Source organism: Eschscholzia californica, unplaced genomic scaffold (genome assembly GCF_041429995.1).
Source record: "Eschscholzia californica isolate CP2 unplaced genomic scaffold, dmEscCali1.0.p SCAF_4, whole genome shotgun sequence".
Taxonomy (NCBI): Eukaryota; Viridiplantae; Streptophyta; class Magnoliopsida; order Ranunculales; family Papaveraceae; genus Eschscholzia; species Eschscholzia californica.
In genome coordinates, this window is record NW_028238461.1 from 52,654,807 (window position 1) to 52,671,200 (window position 16,394).

Here is a 16,394-nt window from a genome sequence, read left to right on the forward strand (position 1 = left end):
ACTATTTGTTCGTATAGTGTTTTCCTCTGTTGTAATAGTGACGAACAAGAAAATATAGATTGTCATAAATGAATGTCAACTTTCTTCTTTCTGAGTTTATAATCTGGTTCAGTTTGAAACAACTGTGTCAATATTTATGGATGCTACTATATGCAACTTCAATTTTGCTAAGCACAACTATACAAAAATAACTAAATAAAACTAACTAAAATTGTGTCCTAAATTGCTAACCAACACCAAAAGTATAACCGAATCTCTCTTCCTTTCTATACACAACTCTAAAAAAATTATTACACAAAATAACTAAATAAAATTAATTAAATTTTATCTTAAATTGCTAAATCCAACACTAAAAGAAAAAAAAATCAAATATAAACGAATTTTTTCCCAAAATTCAAATTTCTATTACCATAATTAATTATTCACAAATAAAATTTATTCGAATATTAAACTAAAAAGTTAACCAAATATTAACTAATAAAAAAAATTAGATTTCAATCAGAGCATTCCATGTTGTAATTTGAGGTAAAATCCAAAGAAAAAAAAAATCAAATATAACCGAATTTTTTCTCAAAAAATCTTGGGTTCAAATTTCTATTACCATAATTAATTATTCATAATAAAATTTATTCGAACATTAAACTAAAAAGTTGACCAAATATAAACAAATAACTAAAAAATATTATATTTCAATCAGAGCATTCCATGCTGTAAAAATCATACTACATAAAATCACTATGTATATTTTTAAGCTTAGTTTAAACCTTAATAATGTATATTTCATAAAATCATATTACATAAAATCATACTACATAAAAATAATGTATATTTTTTTTTAAAACCTATAACACGTTTAAATATTTTTTTTTAAATACTAGATAACACTAATACAACCAATTTTATTTTTATTTAATAAGTTAATAAAAGAAAAAATTGTGTCTAGTAAATAATTTGGGGAAGTTAAAACATAGTTGTATTTAGCAATCTAAGATTCAAAAAAGTATTTGCTAGATAAAACTAATAAATCGATCTTTGGTGTTGTTTAGCAATTTAATAAAAAATAAATGGTTGTGTCTAGCAAATAGCTTTATGAAGCAATTATTCAGCTTCGTTTAGCATTTGTCATATTTATTGAGATTAATCTAATGAGTTTGGAATCAAATTCTCTTCCATAACTTCATTTCTATTTTCTTAAATAAAAGTTTTAAACTTTTAAATTTTAATTACTCCTTATTACTACTTCAAAATAATTAAAGACATAGTATATCAGAGTGTCAAACCCGTATCCAAATCGTGTCCGTACCGGTAACGGTCCTAGTTCAAGTGGTCCCGGATAATCTGGTTCCAGTTGACACCTCAAGGATAGCGAGATATGGTCCTAAATTTAGTTCGTGCTAAAAAACCAATCCCAATACAATCTTTACACACTTGTCTGCCCCTTAAAGGAAACTCGATTGCAACTATCGAGGTTTTGCCTCCCCCAATAATTTCACTCCCATCCTCGTGATATGTGTCATTAACTCAGACACTTAATATCCGCCGTCGGATCTGTAGTTAATTAAATTACTCCGTTTTATTAATCTTGCCACGTCAACATCGTCCTTAACGGTCCCGGAACCGCCCAAAACCCACTTACCCTAATATCTTCTTCTCTCACGTTAACCAACCCAAAATTCTCAATTTTTACGTACCCTCACGTTTCTGCATTTATAAGCCATTATTTCTTTTCCCCTCTCTCTCTCTCTCTTAAACTCTCTCTCTCTCTAAATTTTACTAATGCTATTCACTTCATTAGAGAGAGAGGAAGAAGAGAGAGAAGGGTTGTGGTGGTAGTAATAGTAGTTAGTAGAAGTGAAGAGAGAGGGAGAGAGAGATGTTCTCACAACAAGGTGATCAATACCAAGATTTCATTTCATGTCCACCAAGACAAAATTTGATGGATAGAATATGGAAACCTAGTGTTGAAATTGCTCCGAATTGTCCTCGTTGTGATTCTTCCAACACGAAATTTTGTTACTACAACAATTATAGCTTAACACAACCTCGTTACTTTTGTAAAGGTTGTAGAAGGTATTGGACTAAAGGTGGGTCTCTTCGAAACGTTCCCGTCGGTGGTGGTTGTCGAAAAAACCGTCGTGGGAAATCCGTACGTATATCATCGAGTAATCGTACATCCTCTCCCGGGACTACTTCAACTTCTAGTGGTGGTGGGGGTGGTGTGGGTGGTGGTTGTTCACTTTCTCATTTAGGTCTTCCAATGGGAAATAATAATAATAATAATGGTACGGTTTCATCTTTATCAAGTACTAATCATTCTCATGATTCTTCTAGTAATATTGATCTTGCACTTGTTTATGCTAAGTTTTTAAACAACCAACCAGATTCCAATTCTAGGGTTTCAAGCAATATACCTACAGAATTACCTAGAGATCAATTCAATTCATCTTTCGAGTTTTCAAGTATTATTTCGGAGTACCCAAATAATTTTCAGCTACCACAAGAACAATGTATGGCAATCGGATCGTCGTCTCAAGAACCTCAATTGAGTGAAGGAAATAGGCAAGTGTTTTTAGGTAATCATAATCAACTTGATTTGAATTATAAGCAAAGATTAGTAGTTGAAGAGAGAATTCCACAATTTACAGATATGGAAACAAGTAGTTATATGTTGCCACCATCTGAAGAAGTTGTTCTTCATGATAATTTATGGTTAAATTCACCATCTGGGTCGAATTTTCCGTGGCAAAATTCCACACAATTTCAAGGATATGAACCCATTGTCGAGGATCAATCAAATTCATTAGATAACAATTGGGCTTCATCGTTCGATCTTCCAAATTATGAAGCTTTTCCTAGACAATAATACGAAAAGTTCAATTTACAGGTTTGATTTCTTTCTTCTTCTCCTTCTTTTTCTTGAATTGTGTATCATGTGTACTATTAATATAATTTTCACACTTATAATTAAATATATAATGATGTATAAAGGAGCTTATATATGTTGCTATAATATATCCTTAATTCATAAAATAATATAAAATTTTTCGATCCTACACCATATTCGATCTTAATTAGTTTCTTATTTCTCACTGCTTAGTTTGGTGTATGAAAACAAGAACTAGCACAAAATCTACACTTGTCTTACGAGCGATTGTGCTCGCAGTTTAATCTTCATTTGTTATTCTTTGTCATCTGATTTTTTAATAACATTTTTCCTTCTCGAAAAGAAAATACAATCTAGTCAAAACCCATTAATATTCATCTCTTAGATAAAATTCAATTGCTTGGGTAATTGGTATTTACTATTGTATGCTAGAAATTCAATCGATATGGTACCTAAAATGGGGTCTCTTCCTATATATCTAAAACCAAAATTTCGTGAAACTTACTTTGGTTGAGTAGTCACATGTATATCTAGATCAGAAGTTGAATCTAAATGCTGTAAAAAAAATAACTAGAATAGAATCTATAACCAATAGTTTTTGAAATATGCGATAATTAATCTATTGTATAGCTCTACCGATATACTTTGATATGAATTTTGGTGTAGTACAAAAATGGCCGTCTAAAGGAAGTAAATAGATAGAGATAAATTCAGGCTTAAATTGATTCTAGTTTTGATCTGAAGCTGGAACCGGTTCCAACTATTGGGTAGTTGGAGATAGTTTTTGGAATTTTGAATTTTCATGAAGTACCTTTTGGACGTGTGATAGCATACACAAAAATGATGCTATGCCCGGCCAGAACCCTGCAGGAAGTCGGCCGGAATATTGGCCGGACATAGAATTACCAATGTAGCATATATGTCTCTCCCACCTAAAATCTAGATTCTCAACAACAATAAAAACTTAGGTTTCACTAGTTGTTAATAAAAATATCTATATTGCCAACGAGGGTGGACTAGTTGGCTATACATGTACTCTGAAAATTCTAAAGTTACAAATTTATAGAGGTGGAGTCCATCTCCATTGATTTGGTTAAGGGCTGGAATGAAGTAAAAGTAGGAACGAACTTTCGTGGCCCTACAATAGCCATAAGGGTTTTTATATGGTTTGGGCCCAAGATGTCTATGATGAAGGTAGTTATAGTACGCGTCCAGTTCATGTATTTGTTCACAGTGTATTCATGTCATATTGAATGTAATGATTCCCGGAATCCATATCCGAAAAAAATTATACAGTATAATTTTATGAATAATAGGAATAAGCAGCTGGGAATGGATATAAAAAAAAAAGACTATGTTGTTTGTGGCTTGTTTAAGTAGCTTAGTTATGTCAATTTGGGTGGTCCAAGAGGTTATGGAATGTTAATAGGGGAGCCACATTGGTGTACTTGTTTTTTTTGTTTTATCATTATTTTTTGGTGGTCCATGGGTTCATTGGATCATACACAGTTACACAGACATGACATTCTCTATTGATATGTCTCTTTCGCTCTCTCTTTGGTGGATTTCTTTTTGGATTTACCCACTATTTTTATCTTATGTAAAATATATAAGCTCTAATCGTTCTACGAAATTGTGACATTTACACATCTAGAGTGACATCACTTGCTATTGAGAAAGTGACGGTTAACGTAGTCTTTCGCTTTCTTCTATCTACATCTAACACTACTTGTACGACTTTATTTATGAATGATCGATACAGTTTCAACTTTCCATTAGTTATTTCTTGTGGTAGGAAACAAAATTTGAAGTCGTTTTTTGTTTAATAATAAAATTTGAACTCTAATCTCTCCAGTATTGAGGTCACATGTTGGAGGTTACCAACTAATGAGAGTGGGTTTTCCTATCAAAAGAGCCATTAATGTTAGTACATTATTTGAGTAGTAGAAGTAGGTAGGGTGGTGGTGGAGGAAGGGGAAATGATAGAGTGACTTAGAAATTGGTACTTAGAGGGTGACATATTTCCTCATTTAGAAACAAAAGCGGTCTCCACCATAGTCAAACTTTGAAAAACCCTTGTCTTTTAGTGATTCCACATCAGCTGGGCATTAAAATGTCCAAAAATTTGGGCACTCTAGCATCTCCCGTGGAGGAAGTGGCGGTCCTACGTAGCTCCGGCAGTGATGTTGTCCTTTTTCGACCTTACTAGGAGCATCATACATGTCCAAAAGTATTAATTACGTCAAGTCAGATCCAATAGTTGAGATAGGAAAACGTCACTATTCAATATTTGTTTCATGGTGTGGTCCAATTTCAAGTAGTGCAAGGGTAGCTACTTTGTCCACACCCCATTATTTCAATGCGTTAGCCATACATTGCCTTCCATGTCCATCAATGCCTATTTGTTTTTCACATTGCGTGATTCCATAGATATCATCTTTGTACTCTTCTTCTTGTTCTTCTTTTGTTTTCTCATGGATATATATTGTAGTGTGTATCATGCATTTTCATGATAAAGTTAAATAAACCCGGTCAACCTCTTAGGGGGAGTACGAAGAAAATGAGCACCAATAACTTTTTGGGGGCCGCACTTGTGACGCTCCAAACTTTAGCAGTTAACGATATTGTTTCCGTCTTTAGCACCCCGAGCCCAAACTCAAATGTACGGGATTTTAGTTCTTGAAGAAGGCTCCACGAGCCTATTCGAAAGGCCTGGACACTTACTCAGCTTGACCGTTTATCTATAGCTCAGGCTTTGGAGACTCTCGAGAAAGATGTGAGACTATCGCAATCCCCACCATCGGCGGAGTGACGCCCCAAGCGTTAACAGTTGACGATATTTTCTCCACTTTTGACACCCCATGCCCAAGTCTACAAGTATGGGGTTTTGTTCTTGCCGAGGGTGCCACAAACCAATCTAAGAGGCCTCGCCACTTAGTAAGCTTGAACATTCACCTGTAGTCCAAACTCCAGACATTCGCACGAGTGATGTAGGACTATCACAACACCAAAACTAGCCTCCTTGGTTCGAGGCACGCTGGACAATCCAAAAAAAAAAAAAAACTAGCCTCCTTGGTTCGAGGCACGCTGGACAATCCAAAAAAAAAAAAAAAACTAGCCTCCTTGGGCAAAGGATTTTGATGAAAAAATATGTGCAAGAGTCTGAGAGAAGTGTGTCTCGACGAAACAGGGCGCTTTTAACAGATTTAGGTCGTCTATATATCTTTCTGGGTGGGTTTCTCGTTTAACTGAATATTAGGCATTTGGGCTTCAGCACTTCTTTCCATTGTGTTCATGGGGAGCGTTAAAGCTGCTCCCATTTTCCTCACACCCTCCTTAAATTTTCCTTGAGGGAGCGCCTTTAACGTTTTTGGGGCCTTACATTAAAGAGAAATTGCAGACACAAAAATTTAGGGTAAGGAACATCACAAGTTTTATGAGAGATGATTGAAAACAAAAGAAGAGAAGATTCGAAACGTGCAAGTTCGCACCTCTTGATATTATTTCCCGAGTGTTTAATCTAATAAGAGACATAGGTTTGGATTCTTACCGCCACTAACCAATGTGACGAGTCTGGAAGTTTGGTTCGTTCACATATTTACTTAATATCCTCTTAAATTATGACGTCCATTTAATTGTGTGGTAACATGTGTATCTCTGAACGAGATCATAGTTCAAACCTTATTTGCTCCGAAAACAAGGGTCGACCAGTGGCTAAATGTTGATGTGGCCGACTCCTAATAGACCTTACATTTTTCTCTCCACATGCGTGGATCAATGGGAGCCGATCCCATCTACTTTGGGCATGTAGTTGACCCATATTTTCGGGCCAAATGACATTACTGCCGTTTTTTTAACATTTATTTGATAGTTGGGAAAAGTTGGTCCAGTAGTTGGCACTTGAACTAATCAAAACCCAGTCTACTGAGAACATCTAATAAATGTGTTAATTGAGGCGCTTAATATAGTATTTATAAATCGTGCATATTAGCTGACCAATTCTCTTTCCGATATGACACGGTAAAGTCTATTTGACCACTAAAAGATATAAAGTCCCCTTGATGCTTATTAGTTAGTATACAAACCATGTTAGATTTTCATGGTCATTAAGTTCTTGACACAAATTAGGAATCCGAATTTTTGATTAACTAATACTGAAGAAAAGAAAATTTCGAAAAGTAAGTAATAGATTAATCACATCATTGAATAATAAGTGTAAAACGAAAAGAAGAGAATCTCACCACCGACCGTTAATTATACATAAATATCAGAATAAATAATTATAATTATTCTCAATAAAGAATCTGAATTATTTTTTAGTAATACTTTTATATTTTATTATTATAAGAACTATTATTAGCAGAAGTGTAATTCATTTGACCATGAAAATTTCGTTGACCCTACGATAAAACCTAAAGAGGTGGTAGACAGTGAAGGATTTGGTCGTCATTTATAGACTTTTCATTTTGGTGTACATTTCCATTGATAATAGAGAATCCGTAGACTTTCATAAGTTTTCATTATTATTTCAGTAGTATTTTTGTCGACACTGTATAATCTTTCATGTATTTTCATTAGCATTGACTTTCATTAATTGCATGTCACCGTAATATATTTTCACGGGGTTTAGGCTCAATATAAAATTCAAAAAGGGATTAAAGTCCATTCTTCCCAGAAAATAAGATATTAATCCTTTTTCCTTTTGGAAGAAACATTGTTGGTAAATAATGTGTTATGTATGACACATATAAAAAAAATTAAATAAAGTATGAAACTTTAACAATAAAAAACACGTTATTTATGAAACAAAACAAGAATCAATAAACAGAAAAACACTATAACTTTGACATCTAGACATACTTTAACTATACGAAATGTGTTTTGTTGTAGAAATATACGTAATTGATACTAAATAATGTGTATATTACGAAACAGATAGTAAGTTTAAAATCAATCGAGAAAATCTAAGAAAAAAAAGAAGAAGAATTTTGGGGATTGGTTTTCAAAAGTGATCTTTTTTTCTTATATAAAAGGTTATAATAGGTATTATGATTAAATAGAAACGATAAAGATATGTTTTTTCTATAGAGATGGGTCAATTTGGACTAAATATCCATTATAGTAGTTATTATTTTGGATTAAAATCCTATATTAATATTAGGGTGGACTAAATGTGTATTTAGGTGTAGATTTTTGGACTAGGAACCCAAAAATTATAGATTAATAACCACTATGATTATATAACAAAAATATATTATTGTGATATATTTTTTATTTTTTAACATGGACTCCAAAATCGTAATATTTTTTATTTTTTTGACATGGACTCCAAGGTCGGTATAAAGATCCTTAATTGAGACAATCTCAGGGGCATAAAACCCCATTTATACTTTTATTTGTTTATATCCTTAACACAAGTCAATAAATGTTTCATTCCGAATTAAATCAGTGACCTCCAATTCTTCGGAGTAGATAAGCGACCAACTAGCCAAACAGTTGTTATCATTTTACTATAATATCAACAAATATATTATTTATTTTTTTGGAAGTCGACTACGATCTACGTTAGTCGTTACATTTGGCATTGATACATCAAAGATGTGATAAGCTCGACAACCGCCTACTCAAACTCGAACAAAACAGGGCCTATAGCCCAACTAGACAATGGCCTAAAGTCCAACTACATTATTTATACCCTAATTGTGACATCCCATGTTTTCGGTTAAACAAATAAAAGGTAACGGTTAGAAGAGGGGCTATTTAGCATTTAGAAAAGGTCAAATTGGAAGTTAAATGGTAATTGATGAAGGTTGAATTATTAAGGTATAGTTATGGGGGACTTTCTCATGATCTATATACAAGTCAGGGGCTGAAATTTAATTATTATACATGGCCCTTTGTAAGATGACATTTGGCACCTTAACCCTTTCTTTTACAAACAACCAAATCCCCCTCCCTGCTACACGTGCCCTTTAAATGGCCACCATTTAATCTCATTTTTTTCACTTTTCTTAATTAATTCCATGAACAACAGAACGTTAGAAAACCAAATAGAATATTGGCCGTTTAGGGTTCCGAACGTTCCATCGTCAATTACTTCGCGCTCGATTGTCGGAATTTCATGAAACTTCTTCCAAGTAGTCCCATTCGACTTGTTCTACATATCTATCTGTTTAGAATTTTCAATGTCCGTATTTGGTGGATTTATGATGATTATTTCGGTAACTGTATAGTTGTACTAATTTCATTTAGGATCGAAATTTGGAGCTATTTAGACGATTATTATTCGATTTCTTCTAATAGTTTATGTTCAGGATCATGTTTAGAATGTTATGGACTATTTTGGGGTGACCATATATAGACGGGGTGCTGCCGAATTATTTTACGGCTCGAATTTCATATTTGGAATAGTTTGGAAATGAATTGGAATAGAGATTGTTACCCAAATTTTGTCATATTTCATATAAATGGACAATTTCGGTTATAGATTTATATTATAAAGTTCATTATATGATTTGTCAGCTTATGAAGACTCTAAAATGAAAAATAGAGTTTTTGGGAGATTGGTTAGTTGGTTTTTATGCATTTCAAGTATTCAATGGACTTGGTTATGAAAGTTAGAGATCGATTCGACAGATACTTGAAGTCTTCCGAATTTAGCGAATTTGCTTTTAAGTTTTCGTGGTTTTGTTTTAATGATTCTTTTTATTTACGAAGGTATTTAATATAAGAACCTAATGTTTCTATTCGATTTTTGGTCATTCTTCCTTGTCTCAGAGTATGCGAATGAGGAGGAATTAGGTCGTCTGGTAGGCGGGAGTCTTTGGTGATGCAAGGACTGAGGTAGGGGTTCTGAATCCTTTATCCAGCATGGTTTTATAGATAATGAATATGCTAGATTCTATAGTTATATATGCGTCATTATAACTAGAGTTCAGGTAGCATGAAACTCGATTTATGTGATGAACTGAAATATGCTTGAAATGTTTTGATGCGATATGAGAAATGTTTTCGAACTGATTTTACGATGATTGTGAACTACTGGGGATTTTCTTGTATGTACCCGACTGCGGATTATGTCAACCTACGGACACGTAGCCATTGAGGGTAGGATGACATGTGGACACGGTTGTGACCCGTGTGAGACCGGTGAGGTGGGCGACACTAGTCATGAGACCTGTGGGAGTAGAGTGCTTCACTTGCTGGCCATTGGTGCTCGTGCCTCCAGTTCGAGGCTCAGGGGCGTACTCCTGACCGCTCGTCTGGGAGGTGACATTGATTGGGAATCCCTCTGCTTTGTGGCGATATGACTCTTGGTTGTTCCACTTCCGTGTTTGACAAGATAATGAATTGAATATCAATATTGATTTTGATAAATGAATGAAACTGATTTTGAAAGATCGCATTAGATGCATGACAGGGTACCGAAGAGAATGAGGTTCAGGTCCTTCCATGGGTATTGGGGGACGGCTCTCTTATTCGAACTCGGTGATCAAAAACTTATTTAGATACTTAAGGTATATATGTATCATGAGGTAAACTCTTCAATGATTGCGGAGTCCCTTAGTGGGAGCGTATAGTATATTGAGTTGAGTTTGTTTAGCTTCCGCTCAATAGTTTATGTCTTTGTGTATGCGAATGTATGGTTTGCATGACAGGTTTACAGGTGCGACCGGTTCGATTTACAGAGAAGATTCTGTCGGATTTTTGTCTCGTCTGTGAGTTGCCGGGGCGTGGTCGTGTCTATTTTGGGACACGGGACGTCACACTAATAGCCCGCACATTATGTATCTTTAAAATATCAAGATACTTTTGAAATATCTGAAAAAAAAAATTTTCCTTTCAAGTGATAATAATACTATAATAATTATTATTACTCGTATTAATTATCATTTGGTATCAATTATTAATAAAAGTAGATTCCACAAAAATGTCAATAAGAGTAAGTCACTAAACTCTTTTATTCACTTTTTGCTAGAATTTCAACTAGTATATAGTATTTTATTTCAAAGTATAATACAATAAGATAAATTCGCTAAAATACAAATTCCACAAAACAAGTTCAACTACAAAATGATTGGAAGATAAGATCAGTATCATCATCATCATAAATGGACTCGTGCCATATAGCACTCCATATATGGTTGTGTAATTACAAAATAGTTTTGTATACATCTCAAATAAAGTGTCTTTTAGGGAGAGGAGCATCTGTAAGCGATCCCAAAGATACTCTTGACTCATTTCTTTTGGGACAGTTCAAGAGTAATTGACTAGACCTAATCCATGTTAGATTTGAACAACACATTCTCCGATAATTTTGAGACTTAGAATGCCCCAAGATCCACAAACTTAAGATTGTTCAATCTAACACCTACGTAGAGTGCCACGAGAAAATGGACTAAGAGGAATTGAGGAAAGATATGGATCACCCCTTTAGAAACTCACCCGATCTACATATACTTATTATATTTTTCTTTTACCACGACAGTCTGATTCATCTCTAGATTTACTTGAGATTTTTTTGGTTCAATAGGAACGAATTGTGGAGCTCCGGTGGTCCTTTTTACTTTTAATAGATCAGAAGTTTGAGAAGGTTAGTGGGTCCCAGGGTTTTAAATTTATGCACGTGATCCAAATGCTTGGTTATCTAGATCCCTAATCTTTCTTCTTCATCCCTAATCTTTCTTCTTCATCGGTGTTTCACACTCCTTCCACACAATTAGGAGCCCTACACGTCTTCTTCAGACATCTTCTCATTTTAAATTAATATTTTAGTCTAAGTTTCAATATTTTAGTCCAACCTCCTTTGGTGTAACGGTTGGACACCCCTTTTAAGTCATGAGGTCGTGAGATCGAGTCTCGGTGGAAGCAATTGCCATTAAGATTTATCTTATGTAATTTAGGCTATAAGTAATGTAATAATTTGTTGGGCTTTAGGCCTCTTCGTTGTCGGACTTTAGGCCTCTTTCATTCTCGATTTAAATTAGACGGTTATCGTACTTATTACATCTCTATGATGCATTAATGCCTTGTAACGACGAACGTAGACCGTTGTCGAATTCTCAAAAAAAAATGTTTCAATATTTTCTAAAGATACATAATAGCCAAGTAATATTATTGGAAAAAAGTAAAAACATATTATAACCACAAACATGTGTGAAGCCACTATTTCGCTCACATTTTGATCAAATTATGTGTCTAGAATGAATTTAAATAGAGAAAGTGTTTTATTTTCTTTCTCTAGTCCTGACGAGTCACATACTCTAGTCAGAATCCGGCCTGGATAGTAGATGACAAACAAACATACATTTTTTAAAACAGATCTCCGAAGCCACGCATTTGTAATAAAAAACGGTTAATGTAATGTGTCACCGTTGAGAAAATATTGAAAACAATAAGATGCAACGACTATGAAGAAAGAGTTAGAAATACATGATGGTTATAATTGTTTAATGTAGAAGTTACGGTCTATATGTTGCAGAAAAAGAAGGTTGAGAGTATGTATAAATTTTAGCTCCTCCTAACTTGTGTATAGGTGCGCAAATATAAAATTCTCGGATCAGTTGTCAATGTAATTTCTTGTATAAATTTTTTTTATGCTATCATTTCATCTAATAGGAGAACACTCAATAATAAGTTAGTTATGAGAACTCCCCTAGTTCTAAAAAATAACTCTGAAACTCATGCATTTCAATTTAGATATAAATAAAGATTAGAAATCCTAATATTGACTTAAGCTTTCCTCACTTAGTGGATAGCACGTTAATTTGGTTGAATTTCGTTCCTTAGCCGACAAAGTATATATCACACAAAAAAGTAGTACCTTGTATATATCCTGGTCTAACTATCTATTAGTCAATCACAAATGTCGACGAAGATTTGTAAAGTAATCCAAACGGCTGAATAGTACGAAAGAAATAATGACAAATTAGTGACATGGAAGATAATTCCTAAAAAATCAATTGTTATTTTTATGAGTTAATTCCTATATGGCCCCCTACTTTGTGACCAGCTTCCTTTATGGCCCCCTTTTTTTTTCGTAAATTCAAATATAGCCCCCTATTTTCATGGAAATGTCCTAACTACCCTTTGTTTAAATCTTTTTTCAAAATAAAATAAAAAAAACAAACATAATTCCACCTCACTTCCCTCTCCACCACTTATCTCTCTCCACCTCACCTCTCTTCCCAAATCATCTTTCTCTCTCTCCAACTCACCTTTTTCTCTCTCCACCTCACCTCTCTCTCTCTCCACCTCACTCTATCTTCTCCGATGAAGGTCGCCGGCCGGAAAATTTTCCGGCCGGCGACCTTCAACCTACAAAAAAAAAAAAAAAAATTTTTTTTTTGAAATCTCATCGAACCCCCTTCGCCGGAGTTTTTAGAGAGAGAGAGAGAGAGATGAGATTTCAAAAAAAAAAAATTTTTTTTTTTTTTTTTAGGTTGAAGGTCGCCGGCCGGAAAATTTTCCGGCCGGTGACCTTCATCGGAGAAGATAGAGTGAGGTGGAGAGAGAGAGAGGTGAGGTGGAGAGAGAAAAAGGTGAGTTGGAGAGAGAGAAAGATGATTTGGAAAAAGAGGTGAGGTGGAGAGAGATAAGTGGTGGAGAGGGAAGTGAGGTGGAATTATGTTTGTTTTTTTTTATTTTATTTTGAAAAAAAATTTAAACGAAGGGTAGTTAGGACATTTCTATGAAAATAGGGGGCCATATTTGAATTTACGAAAAAAAGGGGGCCATAAAGGAAGCTGGTCACAAAGTAGGGGGCCATATAGGAATTAACTCTATTTTTATTTCAACCGTAATACTCTTCCAACCATTATATGTGCCTCGGATTCATCCACCTTCCAGAATATATATTGATCCAGCAGAGACTCATCTTTCATCTTCTTTCTATGCTCATATACATATAGGAGTATTATCTAGGGATTCAGTGCGACAGTGCACAAATTACATAAAATAAATGTTATAAATTACGGTCAATGGTTCATAATTTGAGATTAAGAACCAGCCAAACCAAATCATCAAAGACTGAGTTTAAGTACAAATTCAAAATAATTAATAGTATAGAGAAGCAAGTGGATGACATAGAAATGCATGAAGATGATCTTCTTAGAAAGAGAGAGAGGAGTTTAGAAAGAGAGAGAGAGAGAGAGAGAAAGTCAAAGGAGAGAATGGGTTGATAAAAGCAGGCTGGATTAAACAACCCAAAGCAATTGAAGTGTTAAGTAAAGTTGTAAGTTCATCACATTTGATTATTTCTCTCAAAAATAATAAAAAGAGATGAAAATTATTCAAATTTTTAAGAAAGTCATACCATTTCTTCAACAAAAAAATAAAATAAAATAGAAGTCGTACCATTTCTTTCTCTCTCTTCAAGGCCTATCTATCTAGAAATTCCGTGTATTGACTTTTTCTCTCTCCAACTTCAATTTCATATAAAAGTGAGAGCCTCTTCCCACAACTTCCATCAACCATCACCTCTTTCTCCATTCCCCTATCAAATACTACTCATATTACTCTCTTCAATTGTGTACCTAATAACCCTAATTTTATATATACCCAAGTTTCATTTCCCAGTCCTTAACCATCAAAATGGCATATGATCAGATTGATATCCCTCCTTACTTTCTTTGCCCTATTTCTCTTGAGATCATGAAAGACCCAGTTACAGTTTCAACAGGAATAACCTATGATCGCGAAAACATCGAAAAATGGTTATTTGGTCTCAAAAACAATTCATGTCCAGTCACAAAACAAGTCTTGTTAGAACAAGATCTAACTCCAAATCATACGCTTCGACGATTGATTCAAGCTTGGTGCACTCTCAATGCTATCGAACGAATACCCACACCGAAACCACCCGTCGATAAAGCTCAAATATTGAGGCTTCTCAATAGTAGTAGTACTAAGATCTCAAACTCACAACTAAAATCTCTTCAAACCCTAAAATCTATTGCTTCTGAGAGTGATCGAAACCGAAGATGCATGGAGTCTTCTGGTGCTGTTGATTTCTTGGCTACATTAGTGAGAAACAATATTGAAACTAGGGTTGGTGATGAAGCTTTAAGTATTCTTTATTATCTTCAACTTTCACATACAAGTCTTAAGAATCTTCTTGGGAAAAACTGTGAGTTTCTTGAGGTTTTGCTTCAAGTTTTGAGTTGTGGAAATTATCAAAGTAGAGCTTATGCTACATTATTATTAAAACCCATGTTAGAAATAGCGGATCCGATTCATTTGATAGGTTTAAAATCCGAGTTATTCATCGAAGTTGTTCATGTTTTACGCGATAATGTCTCGAACCAAGCTTCAAAAGCTGGACTACAAATCTTAATAGAAACATGTAGATGGGGAAGGAATAGGATTAAAGCAGTAGAAGCTGGTGCTGTAACTATTTTGATTGAGTTTCTTCTCGAGACGTCGGATAAAAGAGTTTGTGAGATGATTTTAACCGTCTTAGATCAATTATGTGGGTGTGCGGATGGACGGGCGGAGTTGATTAAACACTGTGCCGGGCTAGCGGTGGTTTCAAAGAAAATTCTTAGGGTTTCACATGTAGCAAGTGAGAAGGCAGTGAAAATTTTATCATCAATTGCCAAGTTTTCTGCAACTTCAAGTGTTCTTCAAGAAATGTTGCAACTTGGGGTGGTGTCAAAATTGTGTTTGGTTCTTCAAGTGAATTCAACAACAAAAACCATTGAGAAGGCTAAAGAGATCCTTAGGTTGCATTCTAGGGTTTGGAAAAGCTCCAATTGTATTCCTGTTAATTTGCTTTATTCATATCCCTCATGTTAGTTGATATGAGCTACAAAAACTATACAATTCATTTTTATTATTTTATGTAATTGATTCGATGAACAGTATTAGATGTATCATGGGCATGAAATCATGTCGACAAAGAAATTGTTTCACTTAACAAAACAAACATAATTTTAGATTTTCCATCTTTATGTAATTTGGAATTCAATACTAGTTGTTCTAATTTGATGAACATTTATTAACATGTAATATGGTTGTTATATTGGAAAATTTGTTCATATATACTATAGTCGATCAATATGAGTAATACGTACTTCAACAAAAAAAAGAGTAATATGACATAATGTCTTCGTATGATCGTATCCGTATTCAAATTTCCTGATTTGGGTTTTTCTATGATCAGGAGATCGAGTAATCACAAGTTTTTTTTGTAATTGGAAGCAACCCTGTCATGATGAAATGATCTGATAGAATTTCCAGCTAATTATAAGTTCTAGTGGAATATCAATCTTAAAATGTTTCTTGACAAGAAAATAGAGAAATTATATAATAGCAATAACTACCTATCTGCTAAGTCTTAATGTGGCATGTCTAGGATAACGTATCGAAATAAATTTGATCTGACATTTTTTTTTAATAACAATCACACTCTTCTAGAAATTAAAGAGAGGAACTCCCTAGTCGCGTGAGTAGATAGAGTAAATTTGGGCTCACAAGAGACGCTCCGAAAAATGAGATGGGAGCTTCTAAT

The 16,394-nt window shown here is 34.2% G+C and overlaps 2 protein-coding genes across 2 annotated transcripts; both read left to right on the top strand.

Annotated features, from left to right (window-relative positions):
- Positions 1-1,693: 1,693 nt before the first annotated feature.
- On the top strand, positions 1,694-3,051 carry LOC147546018 (uncharacterized). The gene has a single exon (XM_086633917.1). The coding sequence runs from the start codon at positions 1,874-1,876 to the stop codon at positions 2,861-2,863; it is 990 nt and encodes a 329-aa protein (XP_086490043.1). The 5' UTR covers positions 1,694-1,873; the 3' UTR covers positions 2,864-3,051.
- Positions 3,052-14,358: 11,307 nt separating this feature from the next.
- LOC147546019 (E3 ubiquitin-protein ligase PUB23-like) lies at positions 14,359-15,901 on the top strand. The gene has a single exon (XM_086636070.1). The coding sequence runs from the start codon at positions 14,477-14,479 to the stop codon at positions 15,677-15,679; it is 1,203 nt and encodes a 400-aa protein (XP_086492196.1). The 5' UTR covers positions 14,359-14,476; the 3' UTR covers positions 15,680-15,901.
- The last annotated feature ends 493 nt before the right edge of the window (positions 15,902-16,394 follow it).